General features: G+C 40.4%; 1 protein-coding gene across 2 annotated transcripts in view; it reads left to right on the top strand.

Annotated features, from left to right (window-relative positions):
- The window catches only part of stau2 (staufen double-stranded RNA binding protein 2), a 101,599-nt gene that overhangs the window by 17,294 nt on the left and 68,041 nt on the right, over positions 1-16,264 (top strand). For both annotated transcript variants that reach the window (XM_080488937.1, XM_080488936.1), the window contains exons 6-7: positions 9,871-10,030; positions 13,900-14,007. In XM_080488937.1, the coding sequence (XP_080345063.1) occupies positions 9,871-10,030; positions 13,900-14,007 (268 nt within the window). The remainder of the gene's footprint in view (positions 1-9,870; positions 10,031-13,899; positions 14,008-16,264) is intronic.

Raw genomic sequence — 16,264 nt, 5'->3', positions numbered from 1 at the left:
GTATTTGTTTGAACATCAAACGTTTTTCTTTGTAACGACAAGCCCGGGATTAGGTGGTACAATAAGTTGCGTAAAAATGAATGCAGTTAGAATGTGTTGCGTAGACTCAAAAAAGAAAGAGCATTTCTTTGGCGCAGGAGGATTATTATTCTTAACAAAGCAATTAGTTTCTCCCTCTTAATGACAATGAACATAAAACAGCAGGTCATGTTGGAATATTCTTAATGAGGACAGAAGGCTCTGATTTTAGTCTGATCCTCAGCCAGCCATTCCTCTCAGTCAGCCAAGTCTGAACAGTTGGCACCGAAAGGGCACGGGGGTTAGGAAGTGTTTTTTTGCTGTGCCACATAAATGCACACATGGTGTAATTGGTTCGCACACATTGGCAAGTCTTCTATTAGTCCCCGATCTTTATCTCTGCTTAAGTAGTCAGATTTATTCACGCGATGCCTGTTTTCAGTCAGATAATTACAGAATAGACGATTTTCCAGTGGTTGCTTTTATGGCTAGCCTAATGGAAGCAAGCTTTAGTTTTATACCCAAGCCTATTAGGGTTTTTTTCTTTTTTTGTATGCTACCTGTCAGCCACAGTACTGCCAGTCTAACGTGTCTGGAAACGGCACTGGTTGCACCACTGTGCTTCAGCAGGAAAGCGGTGAAGGAAACCCATGCAGGCAGAGCCGGGACTTATCGTGAGCCAGGCCTTGGAAGGAGCGCACTGATTACAGAGCTTGCACAAAGAAAGCTTTAATCCCTTGAAAGGAAAAATTTTTTTTTTTTAAAACCACAACAAACAGGTACAGCAATGAAAATGCTGTCAATTTGGACAATTTAATTAGAACAGGTTATGGAAGCTTTGTTTTATGCACCGGGTCTGTCTGTTATTCTTGGGTAATATCTGTTGTCAGTAAAGGCAGCATATTTGAGCGTTCTATACGAGGCACCAGCTGTCTGAGACACAGCAGCATGTTACACTCAGGGAAGGTGAGGGAGGATATAGATTGCTCCCACAGGGAACTTTAATGAAAACCTACACAGTTGAAAGAATATTTGTGATGAGTTCAAGCCTCTAGTGACCTTTTGTACAATTGATTTCAAGTCACTTCTGAGACTTTACACCCGACTAGAGTTTTCGTACAGAAGTGTTACCGTGCGATTTCCGTTCTAGATCTTTCAACAATGCAGTTTGGACGACCACAAGAACCATTTTACACAGTCAAAGTTGCCGAAGGGAGGACATCTGATTGAATAGGGCTATTTGTGGCTTCTCGATTGATACCACTACTCATCTGTCACACACACAGCTTGTCATTATCCCTCTGAGTCTCTGTTGGGACTCCCCAACACCTCTTTACATGTTTCATCTCTCCTGTAAACTGTTAAAACCACAGTCATCTGAGGACTAGGCTGCAATTTTTAAAAAAACACCCAGCTAAACTAAAGTTCATATATAAATGCACTTTGATGGTTTATTATTGTTACTCACATGAGTCATGTATTTGAGTAAGTTCATTAAAACCTGTGTGTCGTTTATAGTCTGTACTAGAAAGGTGTGTTGGTGAGTCAGTTTACTGGCTGATGTTTAATGTGTTTACATGGACATGAGCATCATGATTACAATCTCACTTTTTCAAGTATGATGTTTTGTTTGTAAAAACCCATATGAAGCCCTATTTGTAGAAATCCAATCATGAGAGATGTGAGTACTCAAGTAGAAACAGTGACTTGGAAACATGTTTCATGTATTCGCTTTGTCCCTCTTTATGGCATCTCCTAGTTGCCTGCGTAGGTTTGACTTCAGCCGTCCCAGAACGAGCGATGTCCCTTGGAACTTAATCAAAGTAATAAAAATATCATCACGGCCATGTTAACACAAGGTTTTTTTTGGGGGGGGGGGGAACAGAAAACTTTGGTTGCGTTTCGAGTGTCCCTTCACACAATGCAATGGTGCTCCGAACCACTGAAGACAGAACTTTTTGAAAATGCTCCGTCTCCGTGTAGACTGACGAAAACAAAACGTTTTTGAAACACCTGTACTTGCATGCACACCACGGCCATAGGAAATAGTTCTATGAGTAAATGGACAATAACAACAATGGCAGCTTCCAGAGTGGCATGACTTTCAGTCCATATTCTCCTGGGACTTGATACGTTTATAGTTGAGTCAATGGTAATAGCATTGAGGTAGTATCGATATGGCTGACTCAGCTGCCCTTTGATCTGGTGGAGTCATGTCCTGGGTTTTCCTGACACAGCCATACTTGAATCCCCCTTTTAGTTTTCTTGATAAAAGTTCTGTCAATTTGTTCAGATTAAAACAAAACAAAACAAAAAAAAAACATTTCTTACTTTCTCACCTGATAGCTCAAATGCCCCAACTAGGTGCAGTTTTGTTGTTGGCTTTATGACAGTTAGACAGTGCCTTGTTGACAGATAAAACACTACCCACTAATACTCTACTAATATTACTGGTGCTGACTTGTGAGGGGGTGGACGTTTCATTGTTTAGTCAATAAGTTGTGCTGAACCTGACCCAAAACACCAACCACAGCAAGATTTAATTTGGGCAATAAATCCCAGAGCTTCAGTTCATACAAAACTGACTCATAATGAATGATTTGTACCCTGGCGATGCCACCAGAGGTTGTGGTAATTTAACCCCTGCGCCAGCACAGGGGGACACCACACTGTGCTGTAATACTAAGAATCTGCTGGAACGACTTCACGCTTTGTTTTTTCAAATCAGCATCTAACCAATAGCGTATTGATTTATTTCCAAATAATACATTGTATTTTTGCATTCCATGTCATTGAATCCGTATTATGCCATATGTGGGGGTAATAGACAGAGGCCCAAAAGCTCAAAAATTGAATGAAAAATACCCCAAAACATAAAATCTGCAACTGGTTTATTTCTGATCTTCTTCAGTGGCCTTCAAGTTGATCTGATTCAGGACGGGATCACTATATTTTGGTGTGTACTTGGCTGTTTATGTTCATTTACTGCTTGTTTGCCATGGTATCAGTTTTAGATTTTACTGATGTCGATCACGTATCAATAATGGGTTTAAAATGATCATTTCAAAGTAGCTTTTACCGTCAGTAACTGGGATACTACTGTTTTTCACCTGGACAGGAACTGAGCATTTTTGAGCAGAGTACTGTTTTGTTGAAATCTTCAATGCATGCAGGTAGACGCAGCCATCATTTGTTTTTCTGCAACTTAGCTGAAGTCGTGCCCACAAACGCATGTGTGAACGGTCCCAAACTAAAAGAAGGTGTACACTGCAATCCTTTGTTCTGCTGAAGTACTTCACAATACATAATTGGATTCTGTCAAATTCAGGTAAGGCCTTATCACGGTTTCAAACAAAAAATAGGATATTTGATTAACAGGATCTGATCCGGGATGCTCAAGTCCATGTGAATTTCTGAATTTGTCTTCTTGGGATAAAGAGGAAATTTAAAGCTTACTGAATTACAGCAATTGAAATAAAAAAATGTGACCACGATTTTCCTTTTGTGTGTTTCGTCTACAAGTAGCATTCGGAGCCAAAAGGATTTTTGAACCACTTCTACATCACATCAGATCAGTTTCACCCATGTGGGCTAGTGGTTTGTAACTTCAGATAGGGTCCAAAGAATTAAGAATACACCCCCACAACACAATGACAGTTGGCGTTGTGAAGGCTGTGTTTACTTGACTACATGGGTTGTTTTCTCACAGTACTATTTATTTTCTACATGAGCAATTGCGTGAGGCTGAAGGGAAGGAGTGCATTCACTGATGGACAAAGAGAATGAAGTATGGAAGTTGGGAGGGAGCGAAAACAAGGAAAAGTCTGGCAAGAGATTGGAAGAAAATGCAGCTGGTGGATGAGTAGGTTGGTCCAAGTTTTTCTATGTTTTTTTTATTTATTTTTTTTTGTTTTGTTTATTTTGTTTTATTCCCCAGATCTCTTGTCGCCTTTTTGCTCACAACACAGTCTGATCCACATTACAAAGCTTTGTGTGTGTGCAACTGTGGTTTCATGCATTGTACAGCTATTTATATTTGCCTGTGTGCTCAAGTAGATGTGTTGGTGGTCAAGCTTAGTAATGCTGCGGCACAAATAGGTCAGTCCACTCCCTCTTTCATATGTGGTTTTTTGTCTGTGTGTGGTTGGTCCTCTTTTTCCTTTCAGCTGGATAGCAAACCATTTGTTTTTATCTTGTTGCAACATCCATTAAGGATGCTGTTATTACTTAAATGCTACTATCGGGTTAAACCAGAGACAAGGCAACTGGTGCCCCACAGGCCACGTGACACCCCCATCCTCAGCCTGTAGAAGTGTTTGGTTTCACTATTGTAAACACATTGGAAATGTAAGAAAATTTGAAAGGGTTATCTTTTGAAATTTGTGTTTGTTTGAGGTAAGAATATTAAATACATCCATGTTGATTCAAATTAAAGGCATATGTTTTGACAGGTTGTTCTTTAGCTTGAACATCTCTGAAAGGTTTTGAAGATTTGAATGGCTGTCTAAGGTGTTTCCCCAATACATAAATCCACAAACAACCTGAAAGGTTAAATGAGTGGCAGTTAAACCTGTGCATGTCCAATAATTTTTACAGCATTTCTGAAGCTTATATCTGCTGCAACATGTGAACTTGAAATTCTTCCACATGAGAAATGGTGGAAATCGATCTAATAATGGAGTTTCGTTATTTTTGCTTGTTTCCGGTCTTCGGTAGACGGGCAAAAGGATGGAAACGCTCAGTAACAATGTAACTGAGATGCAAGCTGTGATCGTCAAATCATGTCTGGTCGGCTTAGTCATATGTTTATAGTGTTGGCACTAAGATCTGAGATCAAACCAAAGCGGATCAAGGTTGGATCTTGTATCCATTTGTAGGTCTTTTGCTCACAGGTTTTAGATTCATAGATGCAGATGTGAAACCGAAAGTGCTTTTTTGTTGCTCATTGATCTTGAGGTACAACTAGTGTATTCTTAGATACTGGAACTCTAATCTCAGGAGTATTTTTGATCTGCTTGAACCACTCTCCTCCATCTTCTGCCTTCAACGTGGTGTTTCCGCATGTGAAAGTGCACCTGTGTGCAGTTTTCACATTGTTCCGATTAAACTCTACAGACCATTTCCAAGCAATTATCCAATATTTGCTTAATCTATTCTCGAGTCAAGGACGTTTAGAGACTATCCCAGCCAGCACAAGGCAAAGGACAGTTCTTCAATAATCCTAACACAATCTCACACACACTCACATTGACAGACTATTAGAGTCACCGGTCAGTCACCAGGTAGCATAGTGGAGCAGCGCACTGTTAGGACATGCAGGTTATCACCAGGAATTAGAGCTGCACGATATATCACAAATTGATCATTATCACAATGTCGGCATGCATAATATACATACCACAATCCATATAAATATAAATTACGTTTCTGTGCAGTGATCTGCAAATTCTAAATTAAAGATTTTTAAATGTGAAAAAGAAAAGTGTGATTAATTTTGATTGAATCACAAAAAAAGGTGTAATTAACTAATGATTGAAATCTATTGACAGGTGTAATTTAATCATATCTGGTAGCCACACTAGAGAAAGCAGAAGCACAAAAACCTCGAAAAATGACCAAAAAAACAGGAAAGTGACAGACAACAACGTTTTCAAGTGAAAATGTGAAGTCTTCCGTAGCGTTTTGGGTGTCCATTTACACGACAACGGTGCTAGAAGCCACCGAAAGCATAACTTTTTGAAAGCAGCTCCCATAGAGGACGTATTTCGAAAACGATTCCACTGCGTCTCTGTGGAAACGGGGGGGGGTGGACAATTTTTTCAAAACGTTGTGCTTGCCATTTTTATTGTTTTTAATTTATTGTTCTCTGCGCACAGGTGTTTGTGGTTTCATTATAAAAACAAACAACAGCGCCAACTTGTGGTCTGGCATGCTAACTACATAATTTTCCAGTGTTTCTGCCATTTCTGTGTAAAAGAAAAACTTTTCTGTGACGAAAAAGCCAAAATGATGCATTTGGGGTTGTTTTTTTTCCTACATGGTACACTGTAAAGTATATTTCAGCTTTTCTCAGTTAAAAGCAACAAAGAAAGGTGGTGAAATACCATATGTGTCCATGTGTCAGAAGTCGTGGTCTTAACACTTCACAAGGCAGATTAAGAGCTTTGGAGGCAAAAGACAACCGGCCTTAAAACTTTATCGCTTTGTCTAAATGTGGAACCAAAAACCTCAATTCTGGCCTTTTGTGTTTTTAAAACCAACCAATCATCATTCTGACGGGAAAAACTGCAGTTCATACAAAATATTGCTTTTAATTCTGCTGTCTTCTCACCGGCTGTTTCCTATTTAGTTTTTTTTTTTTCACTCCTCTCAGCAAAGTGAAAGATGCTTATATATATATATATATATATATATATATATATATATATGTACTGTAGTGCAATTTTTATTCTGCAAATGAAGTTTTTTCCGTTTCCCCGAAGAACAAAATGTGTACATGTAACACACATAATCAAAATGACCCATCCGCAGAGAACAACTAGAGCAACAGCAAGACTTCACAGCTAGTTCAAAGTCTGTCACCACAGCATCAATCTCAGACACGTTTGCCAAACTATACAAAGAAGCAATTACACGAATCCACACAACACATTTCAAGTCACTGTGATGCCGATGGACGTAAGCATCGGTGAAGAAAGTGGGGTGAACTGTGGAAACTAGTGGGGGGGGTCTGATGCCATGAATGCAAAGAAGCTACAAACCAGAGAATGAGAAGTTGGGGAAACAAGGATATAACATACTATGCAGTTTGTTTGTTTTTAAACACATATATCTTGCAGCTTTTTAAACCTCTGAAGGAAATAGTTTCCAGCTGAAATGTCACCCTGTCGTTTAAAGATGTAATTGCAATGGCAAATCCCCCCTTTCCCCAGTGTGACTGTGTGTGTGGGCTCGAATACGTCTTTGAATGTCTCTCTCGCTTCGTGTGCTTGTGCATGTCTTTAAATGATTACGATGAAATGGTAACCTACACAGGCCACATTAAAGAGAGCTCCGGGGAAGGTTCTGGCTTTAAAGTCAAATTGATTACTCACTTCTAAACGCTGATGATTTATCATTTGATTGAGTTGCGGCGTCAGTTGGTTATCTCGCTTGAGTCATGCCGAGCGTGCACATGCAAACGCTTGCATCATGCAGACACAGATTTTTTTTCTTCTTTCCCCTTCCCCCTTTGAGCAGTCTGCACTCCCTCCCCACAGGTGTCCCGGTCCAATTCCCTCTCCGCAGTCATAATAATAATAATAACAAAAATGATGACTGACAACACAGAGCAGGGAGAGCGTATGCTGATTTCCACACTGGCTGCAGAACACAAATTATCTGTGATTTTGATGTGCGTACGTGTGCTCGCCTGTGTTCTTGGCTTGCTTTCTTGTGTGTAAGCCACTACTTTCCCACGTTGCAGAGTCGGGTCTCCCACCGGCCTCCCTCCACGTCCTGCTCCTGCTTTCTCTTCTCTCTTTACTCTCTTTCTCTTTCTCCTTCTCTTTCTCCTTCTCTCTCTCTCTCTCTCTCTCTCTCGCTCTCTCTCTCTCGCCCTCCCTCTCTCTGCACCTGTACTCAGCGCTCCAGCCCCAGCTGCTCTCATCTCGGCTCAGCGCTGTTGGCCGGAGCCCATGTTGCACTTGGCATGTCCTCTGAGACCCTGGGGCCACACTTGACGTGCAAGGGCCAGGCAGGCCCCCGCCCAGAGAAGGCTCCCGTGGCCAGGAGTTGAGAGCAGACGGATGAGAGGAGGGCTGTGGGCTGGAGAAAGACCGGCAGGAATTCTGGGAGTAATACGCTGACTCATTGTTAGGCCTGCTGAGCAAGACCCTGTGGAAAGACAGAGGTAGAACTCGAACAGTGGATTTAATCACTTGAAATGATTATTAAATAGGTGCTCTTTGCCAGATTTGTCCAGCCTATGTTATCCTTTCAATTTTTATTGACAGCTCAAATCTTTCGTTTATGACGAAAAACCGATGACTTTGTACTCCTGGTGAAGGCAGCTGGACTTTTTCATTAGGAGTGATTAGCGAATATACTGTATGTTAAACTTAATGTTAAAAGAAGACATTTCCCTTCTTCTGCTGCAAAGTTATTTTTACTGCTGCAGTTAGCAATTAAAGCTACTTTATCAGCACACTGGAAAAGAGAAAAAAGAGAGAGCGAGAGAGAGAGAGATTTGAACCCCACGTAAATCTACAAACTGATCATGTATCAATAGTGAAACTTTATATATTAACTCTATATATATACTTTCATCATGGTAAGTCCTAACTTTTTACTGAACACTGGTCTTCCCCTGTTGTGACTGCAAGGATCCTAAAGAATACTGATGAAAGCTTGACGGAGGGTTTTACTGTTGAGCCAGGCACTTCTTTATAAGAAGACCTGCCTGGCTCGGGCAATGTACTCGCACATGTGCAGAAGAAGTATTTACTATGGCCGCGGTGCGCATGCGCACTAGCAGCATTTTCAAAAAGTTGCGCTTTCCTTTGATTGCACGGAGACGGACGCAGAACATTTTTGAAAAGTTCCACCTTGGGAGCCATTCTCAAAAAGATGTGTTTTCAGTGGCTCCAAACACTGTTGTGTAAACAGGGCTATATATTTTCCTTGTTTTACCTTATTTACCTTAATTACAATTACATCACATTGAGTTTTTATGACAACATAAAAAAAATCTAAATAAAAGAAAGCCGTCTTTACTTTTACACCAAGTCAACTTTTTAAAAAAAAAATTCTTTTAAAGGCATTAGCATGTGGACGTTAGTTTGTGTTTTGAAAATACGTAAGGGAGTGTTTGTAAATTTCAGATGTAATAAGTGCTTCAGCCAAGCTTCATTTAAACTTGTGCATGTGTGCAATTTGTTGTGGAAGGAGCCACAAAGTGTTCACGCGTTTCTCCTGCCCTACAATTTAAAACTTCTTTAGATTCCCACACAACAGACGCCCAATTAAGTATTAGTTTTCCATGGTGCCAAGTAATGTGTTGCAGTATAGGAATGTATACGCACAGAAAAGGGATGCTTGCAAATTTGGAGAGCTTGTTTTCATTTTCCTCAACAAGTCGTGAAGTAAACGCCAGCATAGACTCTCATTAAAAGCTCAGTGTCAAACATGAAGAGATTGAATACAGTTTGAAGAGCAGACGCTAGTCGGAAAACATTTCCATAAATCTCAGCTGCCGCTGTCCATTTGTGTCGACCACATATGGTGGCTGTATGTCATTGTGAATATAAGTGTATATTGGCAGAGAGTGAAGCTGACAGGGTGACGGATATTAAAAACTTTGCATTTCTCTCCTCTCTTATTAGTTTTCCCACTATTCCTCTTTGCTTGTCCACAGTCCAGCAGACATTCTCAGCCCTTCTCCTACTGACCCAGGAGGGGGTATCACACACGCAGACCTCTAAATCTGCTGGGTGACAGCTCAGTCCCGCTCTGTCAGGGCCCAAAGAAAGGGAGTATAATCTATGTTTGAGGCAAGAAGAAAGAGGAGAGGATATATGTGCCTGTGCTTTGTTTTGCATCCCTGAGTGGAGATTCAATAGCAAGGCATTACTCAAGCGGTCGGCCAACAGGCTATTGTGTAGTAATTGACCCTGATGAAGTGGTGGGCCTTTTAATTTGGGAACGGTCTAAATGGCATGAATTTATAACTTGGCTCATAATGTTAGAGCCTCCCTCTTCTCTTGTTTTTTTTGTCCTTTTTCCGCTTCGAATTAATTCTGAAGTATATTGATTTGTGCCATTGAAGTTTTGTGGTAAACAGCCCCTTCTTTGCTTTGTTGTTGTTTATTCCAGGTACCATTTTCCTGTTCCTAAGACCTTCTATGTGCAGCTTTCTGTCGGGAGTCATGAGTTTATTGGCGAGGGACGCACCCGCCAAGCAGCCAGGCACCACGCTGCCATGCAGGCCCTGCAAGCCCTGCGCAATGAACCCATCCCAGAGCGGCCACCACAGGTAAACGCACGCAAGCACACAAGCAAAAGGCTCACAATAACCCTGCACAGCAGTGTCTGTTAAGCATGCACTTGTTGGCTTTTCCTCCAGGAATTCCCACAGCTATCTTTATTACACCGCTGCCCTTAAAGGAAATATGTACTCGGACTTCTGTGCGACTAACTCTGTCAAATTTGCTGATGAAAGTTGTTTATTTCTCACTTTTCTGGCTCCTGAACACAACCATATTGTTACTGTTCACTTCTGTTACATATTATACTTTGGCAACACTCTTGCAAAGCGCTTGTGTTTTTTATTAATCTATAAAAGAAAGTGTTTTTACAATAAATTGCTCAACATTACTCTGCAACTGTAAAAAAAACAAAAATCATTATTTATTATATAAGTGTTAGGTCTGTTTGCAGGAAAATGCCAGCATGAGTCGATATTTTTAATATTGTGGACAAATTCAGCGCTGCTCCCCGACTATTTCATGACTTTGTCAGCCCTTTTGAACGTCCACACCCATTGCAACTTAATAAATACGCCATGAATACAGTTTTAGTCATTTCATGTGTTTCAGTTGGTGTGTTGCTTTTGAAAACTTTGAACAAAAGCATTTTATGATATTTTGAAAACAGTGATATTGGCTTTGGGGAAAACAGGATAATTTGGAATATTTTCTGACAGGTGCAGTTTAAACTACCTACTTTTACTTCTACTTTTACAATTAAAACTCTTTCCTTCATGAACAGTCTAGGATTTCTCAGCTGATCATTACTCCTAAATGAAGCTGAAGCGTTTTGCAGTTGTGTTTTTTTTTTTGTGTGTTTTTTTTTTTTTAACCAAAGTCACTTAGTCAAATGCATAACCAGCTTTCATCAGATTGAATCCAAATCCAGCACAGCTCTAATTACTCTAATGTATTATTTAAACCCTTCAATCTCCATAGTTTTAGCTTGCACCTGGCAGGGGTGTATTTTCGGTTCCCAATTTCTTTCTTTTTTTTTTGGCCCTTTTTTTCGCTAACTACTCCCTGTGTCATTGTACCTTTCCAGAGTTTCCCCTCAGGCATAGCTGTTAACTGTTGTTATCATTTCCCACCGGAAATCAAATTACCCCATATCCTCACCGCCTGGCATCGCTGATGGTTATTCAAAACGCTTTGGCTCTTCTCACTTGCCTGCCTCGCTGTCTTGTGGCGTCGGCCTCCATAAATGAGCTCTTTGTTTGCTGCTGCTTCTGAGTCTTGATTTACAAATTGAGGCACATTGTGTCTGCAGTATATGTCTGTCACTCTGCCTCTGCTTGAGTGTGGGTGTTCCTACAAGTGTGCGTGGACGCCCTCTGACTGAAAACAAGTCTTTTCGCCGTGACTTGTTAAACTTTATTTCGATCAGTGCTGCTGTAATGAGGGTGTTTATAAACAGGTAGAGCAACAACACGTGACCTCAGAAATCACAAAACAGCAGCGATCCTACATTGATTCAGTCAATTAAAACCTGCAACAGTTGACTATATGAGCGTTGTTGCCAGTGGGAATGCTGCTTATGCTCTTGAAGTCTAATGTAAGATGTTAAGCATGCACTCTGTGTGTTTTCCTAGAAAACAATTCCGTTGCTCAGGGTTGGTGTTAAAAAAGATGAGTTTAATTATGTGACAACAGTTCCTCTTTCATTTTTACAGAGTTGTATTTTCTTCCACTGGGAGCTTTTCCTTCCCATCCTTTTGATGTGCAATGGTTTTACTTGAGCATGAGCTTGACTGGGAAATCGAAGCTCCCTCTTTGCTTGTAGTCACTTTTTATTCACACACACCCTTCAGCGTGACTGTGAATATCTCAGTGAGCTATATATACATCCTATACTTTCCCCCCAAGACTCTCTATATGCCCTCCATTTGTCTTTGTCACAGAGAGGTTGTTGATCTGCTTGGTCACTCCGGTTCGCACATGAATAAACTTATACTTGTACCACTCATACATACAAACACACACACACCCCCGGCAGTTTGTTATAGCAGCCTTCAGGGAGGATTCACTACATTAATCACAAGTATCAAGGATGTACAAAGAAAAAGGAAATGCGACCAAGAATGTCATGAATGCATATTGAATTTTCAACTAAAAACAGCAGGAGGGAAAATAGACGGACTGACCTTAGATCAAGGGTGGGCAATTACGTCTCACGATTCAAATTCTCACCATGCATTATGTTCACTCATTTGGATTTCATTCTTATTTTCTCGGCGGGCGTGCGTGCGTAAATCATTTATCAGCTTGTATACAGTCTTTTAAGGTATTTGAATGGTTTGATCTTTCAAAGGCTGTTGATTCAGTCGTTGCTGCACCTTTTGCCCCAGTACTCTCTGAAGTCCATGAAGAAAGTTCATTTTTGATGTTGGCATCAGGCTGCAGGAAGAACTTAAGATTGAGCTGACACAACCTTGATGAAATTCAAATATCTAAAGTGCTTTATACTGCTGTGTGTAAGATAAAACATGTGTCCTATTCCCCAGCGCGGTGGGTGCAATGTCACTATTTCCTGTGAAATCCAAGAGATCCCACAGTATTAATCATGCAACCATATCAGGTCACACAATGAGGTAGGAGAAGGGAAGAAGCCCAAAGGGAAAGCCATTCAGACTTTATCAGACAAAGAGGTGGACATGAGAAGATAAAGATCAAGACAGCACTCGGTATTCCCATAGACAACAAGCAGCAAAAAAAAAAAGTCCCTTGTTGCATGGCCGATGATATGATCTCTGTGGTGTGAAACAGGTTTCATTATTAGCCGAAGGGACTGTCACAACCAATAGTAGGACCTCTATTCAGGCCTGAATAGTGCCCAGTTTGAAAATCCCTAAAACTTGCTACAATTGCCTGTTATCGATCTCATCTGTACTTAAGTGGGTAACTTAGTAATTCAGAACCCATTAAACTGTCTGAGAGCGCAGACCTGAGTCATCTGATAGCAGGACTGCAGTCACTCGATTAGGTGGAGAACCATTGGGGTTTTTTTTCTGTTCATTCAAAGAAATACTAATTATATCTGAATCAAGAGTTTAAGAATGATCGAGCTTGATGAAGTTTGTTTGTGTTTAACGTCTGACCTTTTATTGAATGCTTGTTTTCTACTTCACATCATCACTCCAAAAACAACACATCATCAGTAGGGTGAAGCAAAGTTGTGTCACAAGGACACTTCATGTTTAGGGTAAGTGGTATGACAATCATGTGCTTCTTGAATTCTGCTACAAAATAAAAGAAGAAGAAAAAACTTTTACTTTATGGAACAGATGAAATGGATCACCCTTTCAAGGTTGCAGTATTATGAAATATATAAAGGTGTATCAGCAGGAGAGATCTTAGTGCTGCAAAGATATGATGCCTCTTGAAAAGTTTGTTTATGCATTTGGTCGGTTTAAACCTCCTGATCTTTGCTGTGTTCAAACATTTGTTAAACTGCACCAGAGTTCATCTGGAAGACTACTGAGACCTCACTTTTCAAGTGTCGGTCCACTTGTTCAGTGCGCACCAGGGTTTGCATGGCAACGTTAAACTTCCAGAGATGGCCTCCACTAACACAGCTATGGTGCCAGGGGTTCATTTCAACCGGACCAAACATGACAAGTGTGAACACACACTGAGAGACCTTGCTTTCTACACAAAGGACCACCAGTCTCGCCCTGGTGACTGAGTTCTCGGTCTCATATCAGATCAGGATTGTATCCAAGAAGACAGACAACCGACTTATTGCAGCAGGTTGGCTGACGTCCACAGTCTTGGTGTGCGATTCGGAAATGTGCTTATTTGATATGTGCCACAGTTTAGGAGTCATGGTTGTATTTGTTGTTGTGTAACTGAAGTTTTTGTCTCCGTTCTTCTCCAGACTTCAGAGGAAAAGGGGGAGACTGAAGAAGGCACCGACGCCAGCAAATCCGAGATTAGCCTGGTCTATGAAATTGCGCTCAAGAGGAATCTGTCTGTTAATTTTGAGGTGAGGCCAACATGATCATAACATCCACAAGGATGCTATGCCACATGTACCTTTTTGTGCTACAATAAATTGCAAATCATTTCTTGGGTAAGAATGAGCTTAGGGCCATACAGTTCAGGGACATTCGGAGAGTCATGATTTCCTGGATGGAAAACGTCAGTGTGGGAACTTTTACAAAAACTGAACACCTCATTAAGATTACAGAGAGGAAGCCGAGGGAGTCACATTGATAATGCTTTGTCATGTCATGATAAAATATGAACTGCAGAAGGACTTATGTTTGCTTGGTTTTCCTTCATTTACACATCACTGAGGTTGGCTAAATAAATAAAAGATGACATAAAATCTGTGAACGGGAATTCTGAGATGGATTACCACCACTTAGCAGCTCGCGGAAATTCCTCTGGTGTTGAGTTCAGTGTGTTTCATTACAGAAGAATGGCTTTAGCATGCTGTCAGATAGGATCGTGTCCAGTGACTCACTTATCGTGTAATCCGTTACTTACAGTAAAATTAAAATTTCCAAACCTTAAATACTTGTATAGTGCATATCAGTACTTCATCATTCTCAGAGTGGTTTGCACAGTTATTACACGCACACACACACACACACACACACACACACACACACACACACACACACACACACACACACACACACACACACACACACACACACACACACACACACACACACACGAGAACATGCAAACCATTGCACCATCGTGCAGTGCAATCAAGCAACTAACAAGTCTGTTTTGATGATCAGCTACATTTTGAAGGGAACTTGAAATCTATAAAAAGAATCTTTCCAACAGTGCTTCGGGTTGTTAAGTCATGTTTTGCTTTATGAAACAAAAAAACGGATCTTCTCCGAGAAGGTCAAAGGATTACTAATGGGCTATTCTATCTGTTTTTCCTACATTGCAAAGATTTACAGTACTGTTCAATCTATTTACAGAGTCAAACTTAAACATTTCTTTTCGATCAGTGTGTTCTGTTTTGTGATAACGATCCTCTGTGTGCTTTCGGGCAGAGCTGTGACCCCGTGCTTCGCCTTCTCCTCAATATTATAGCTTAATCTTTTCTGACTAATTCAAATTCAGTACTTGGCCAGAATTGCCACCTAAAAGGAGTCTCAGCCTTTTTCTGTCTTGAAAGGTTTTCTGGTTTGCCTTGTGTGATTGTTGGGTTACTTCATGAGAAATCAGCAAAGTTTAGACAACATTCTGGAAGTACAAGATGTACTTGTAACATTTATACCCACTTACGCTTTGCCCAGGAGAGCGTATCTGTTGGGTCTCTGTTTTGGAAGTATTAGCTGCTTTCACATGGTAGGTTTTTGTCTGTCAAATTGAACTTTTCTTTTCCCATTGAAAGATCAGATTATCCTGTTTAGATTAATGTGTGGGTTCATGTGCACCAAGAATATCATCCAATGCCGTCACTGGATCACCCTCATAAAGCTTTGCACTGTGTCACGTTGACCGTTTTTGACATGCACACATGATCCCACGTCCAGCTTTACCCTGAGGCCCTCCAGGACTGTGAGATGGATTTGCTAGCTGAACTAATCAAGCTTGTTGTGTTTCATTTGGCATTTACTTTGAAACTGCCACACCGAAGAAACATTTTCCTTGTTTCCTTGAATATGAAGGAAGCAGCACATTCTCCTCTATCCAACAATTGTTTTGTTTTTTTCCATTCGCCGTTTTTTCTTTAAACATCATGTGCAAAGTGTAACTTTGGTGATAATAGGCAGCACACGTGCACAAAGCTCATGTGCTAATTGTGCCATTTGTTATTATCACTTTTGAAATTGAAAAAAGGAAAGAAATAAGAGGACACAATCATTATTGCAAATAATGTGGAAAAGTGATGAGTGAAAAAGGCTAAAATGTAAAACAGTTGATTCATTGTGAAGATAAAGGACTCAAAAGTATGTTTTTTTTTTTTAAAGCTATTGTGAAATAATTCCTGAAAACTTCGGGCCTCCAGCAGGAACAGTTGAAAAGTTTGTTTGATGTTTTCTGCATCGTTAGGTGTTGAAATGATGAGCCACTTTTTAAAGCCTCCTTATCACAATATAACTATCAGGCCTAGAATTCTGGCATACTTGTTGTCGAGGTCATTCACATTATTCATTAGTTTGTGTATCTTAACTATGATCAGGAGGCCTTGATTTTTTTTAATGCTTATCCATTAATTATCATCTGATCTTAGATAGCTGATGAGGTTTAGTGATTTGAAAAAATGA

Source organism: Lipophrys pholis, assembly GCF_963383615.2.
Source record: "Lipophrys pholis genome assembly, chromosome: 20".
Lineage (NCBI taxonomy): Eukaryota > Metazoa > Chordata > Actinopteri > Blenniiformes > Blenniidae > Lipophrys > Lipophrys pholis.
This window is presented reverse-complemented; position numbering and strand designations above follow the sequence as displayed.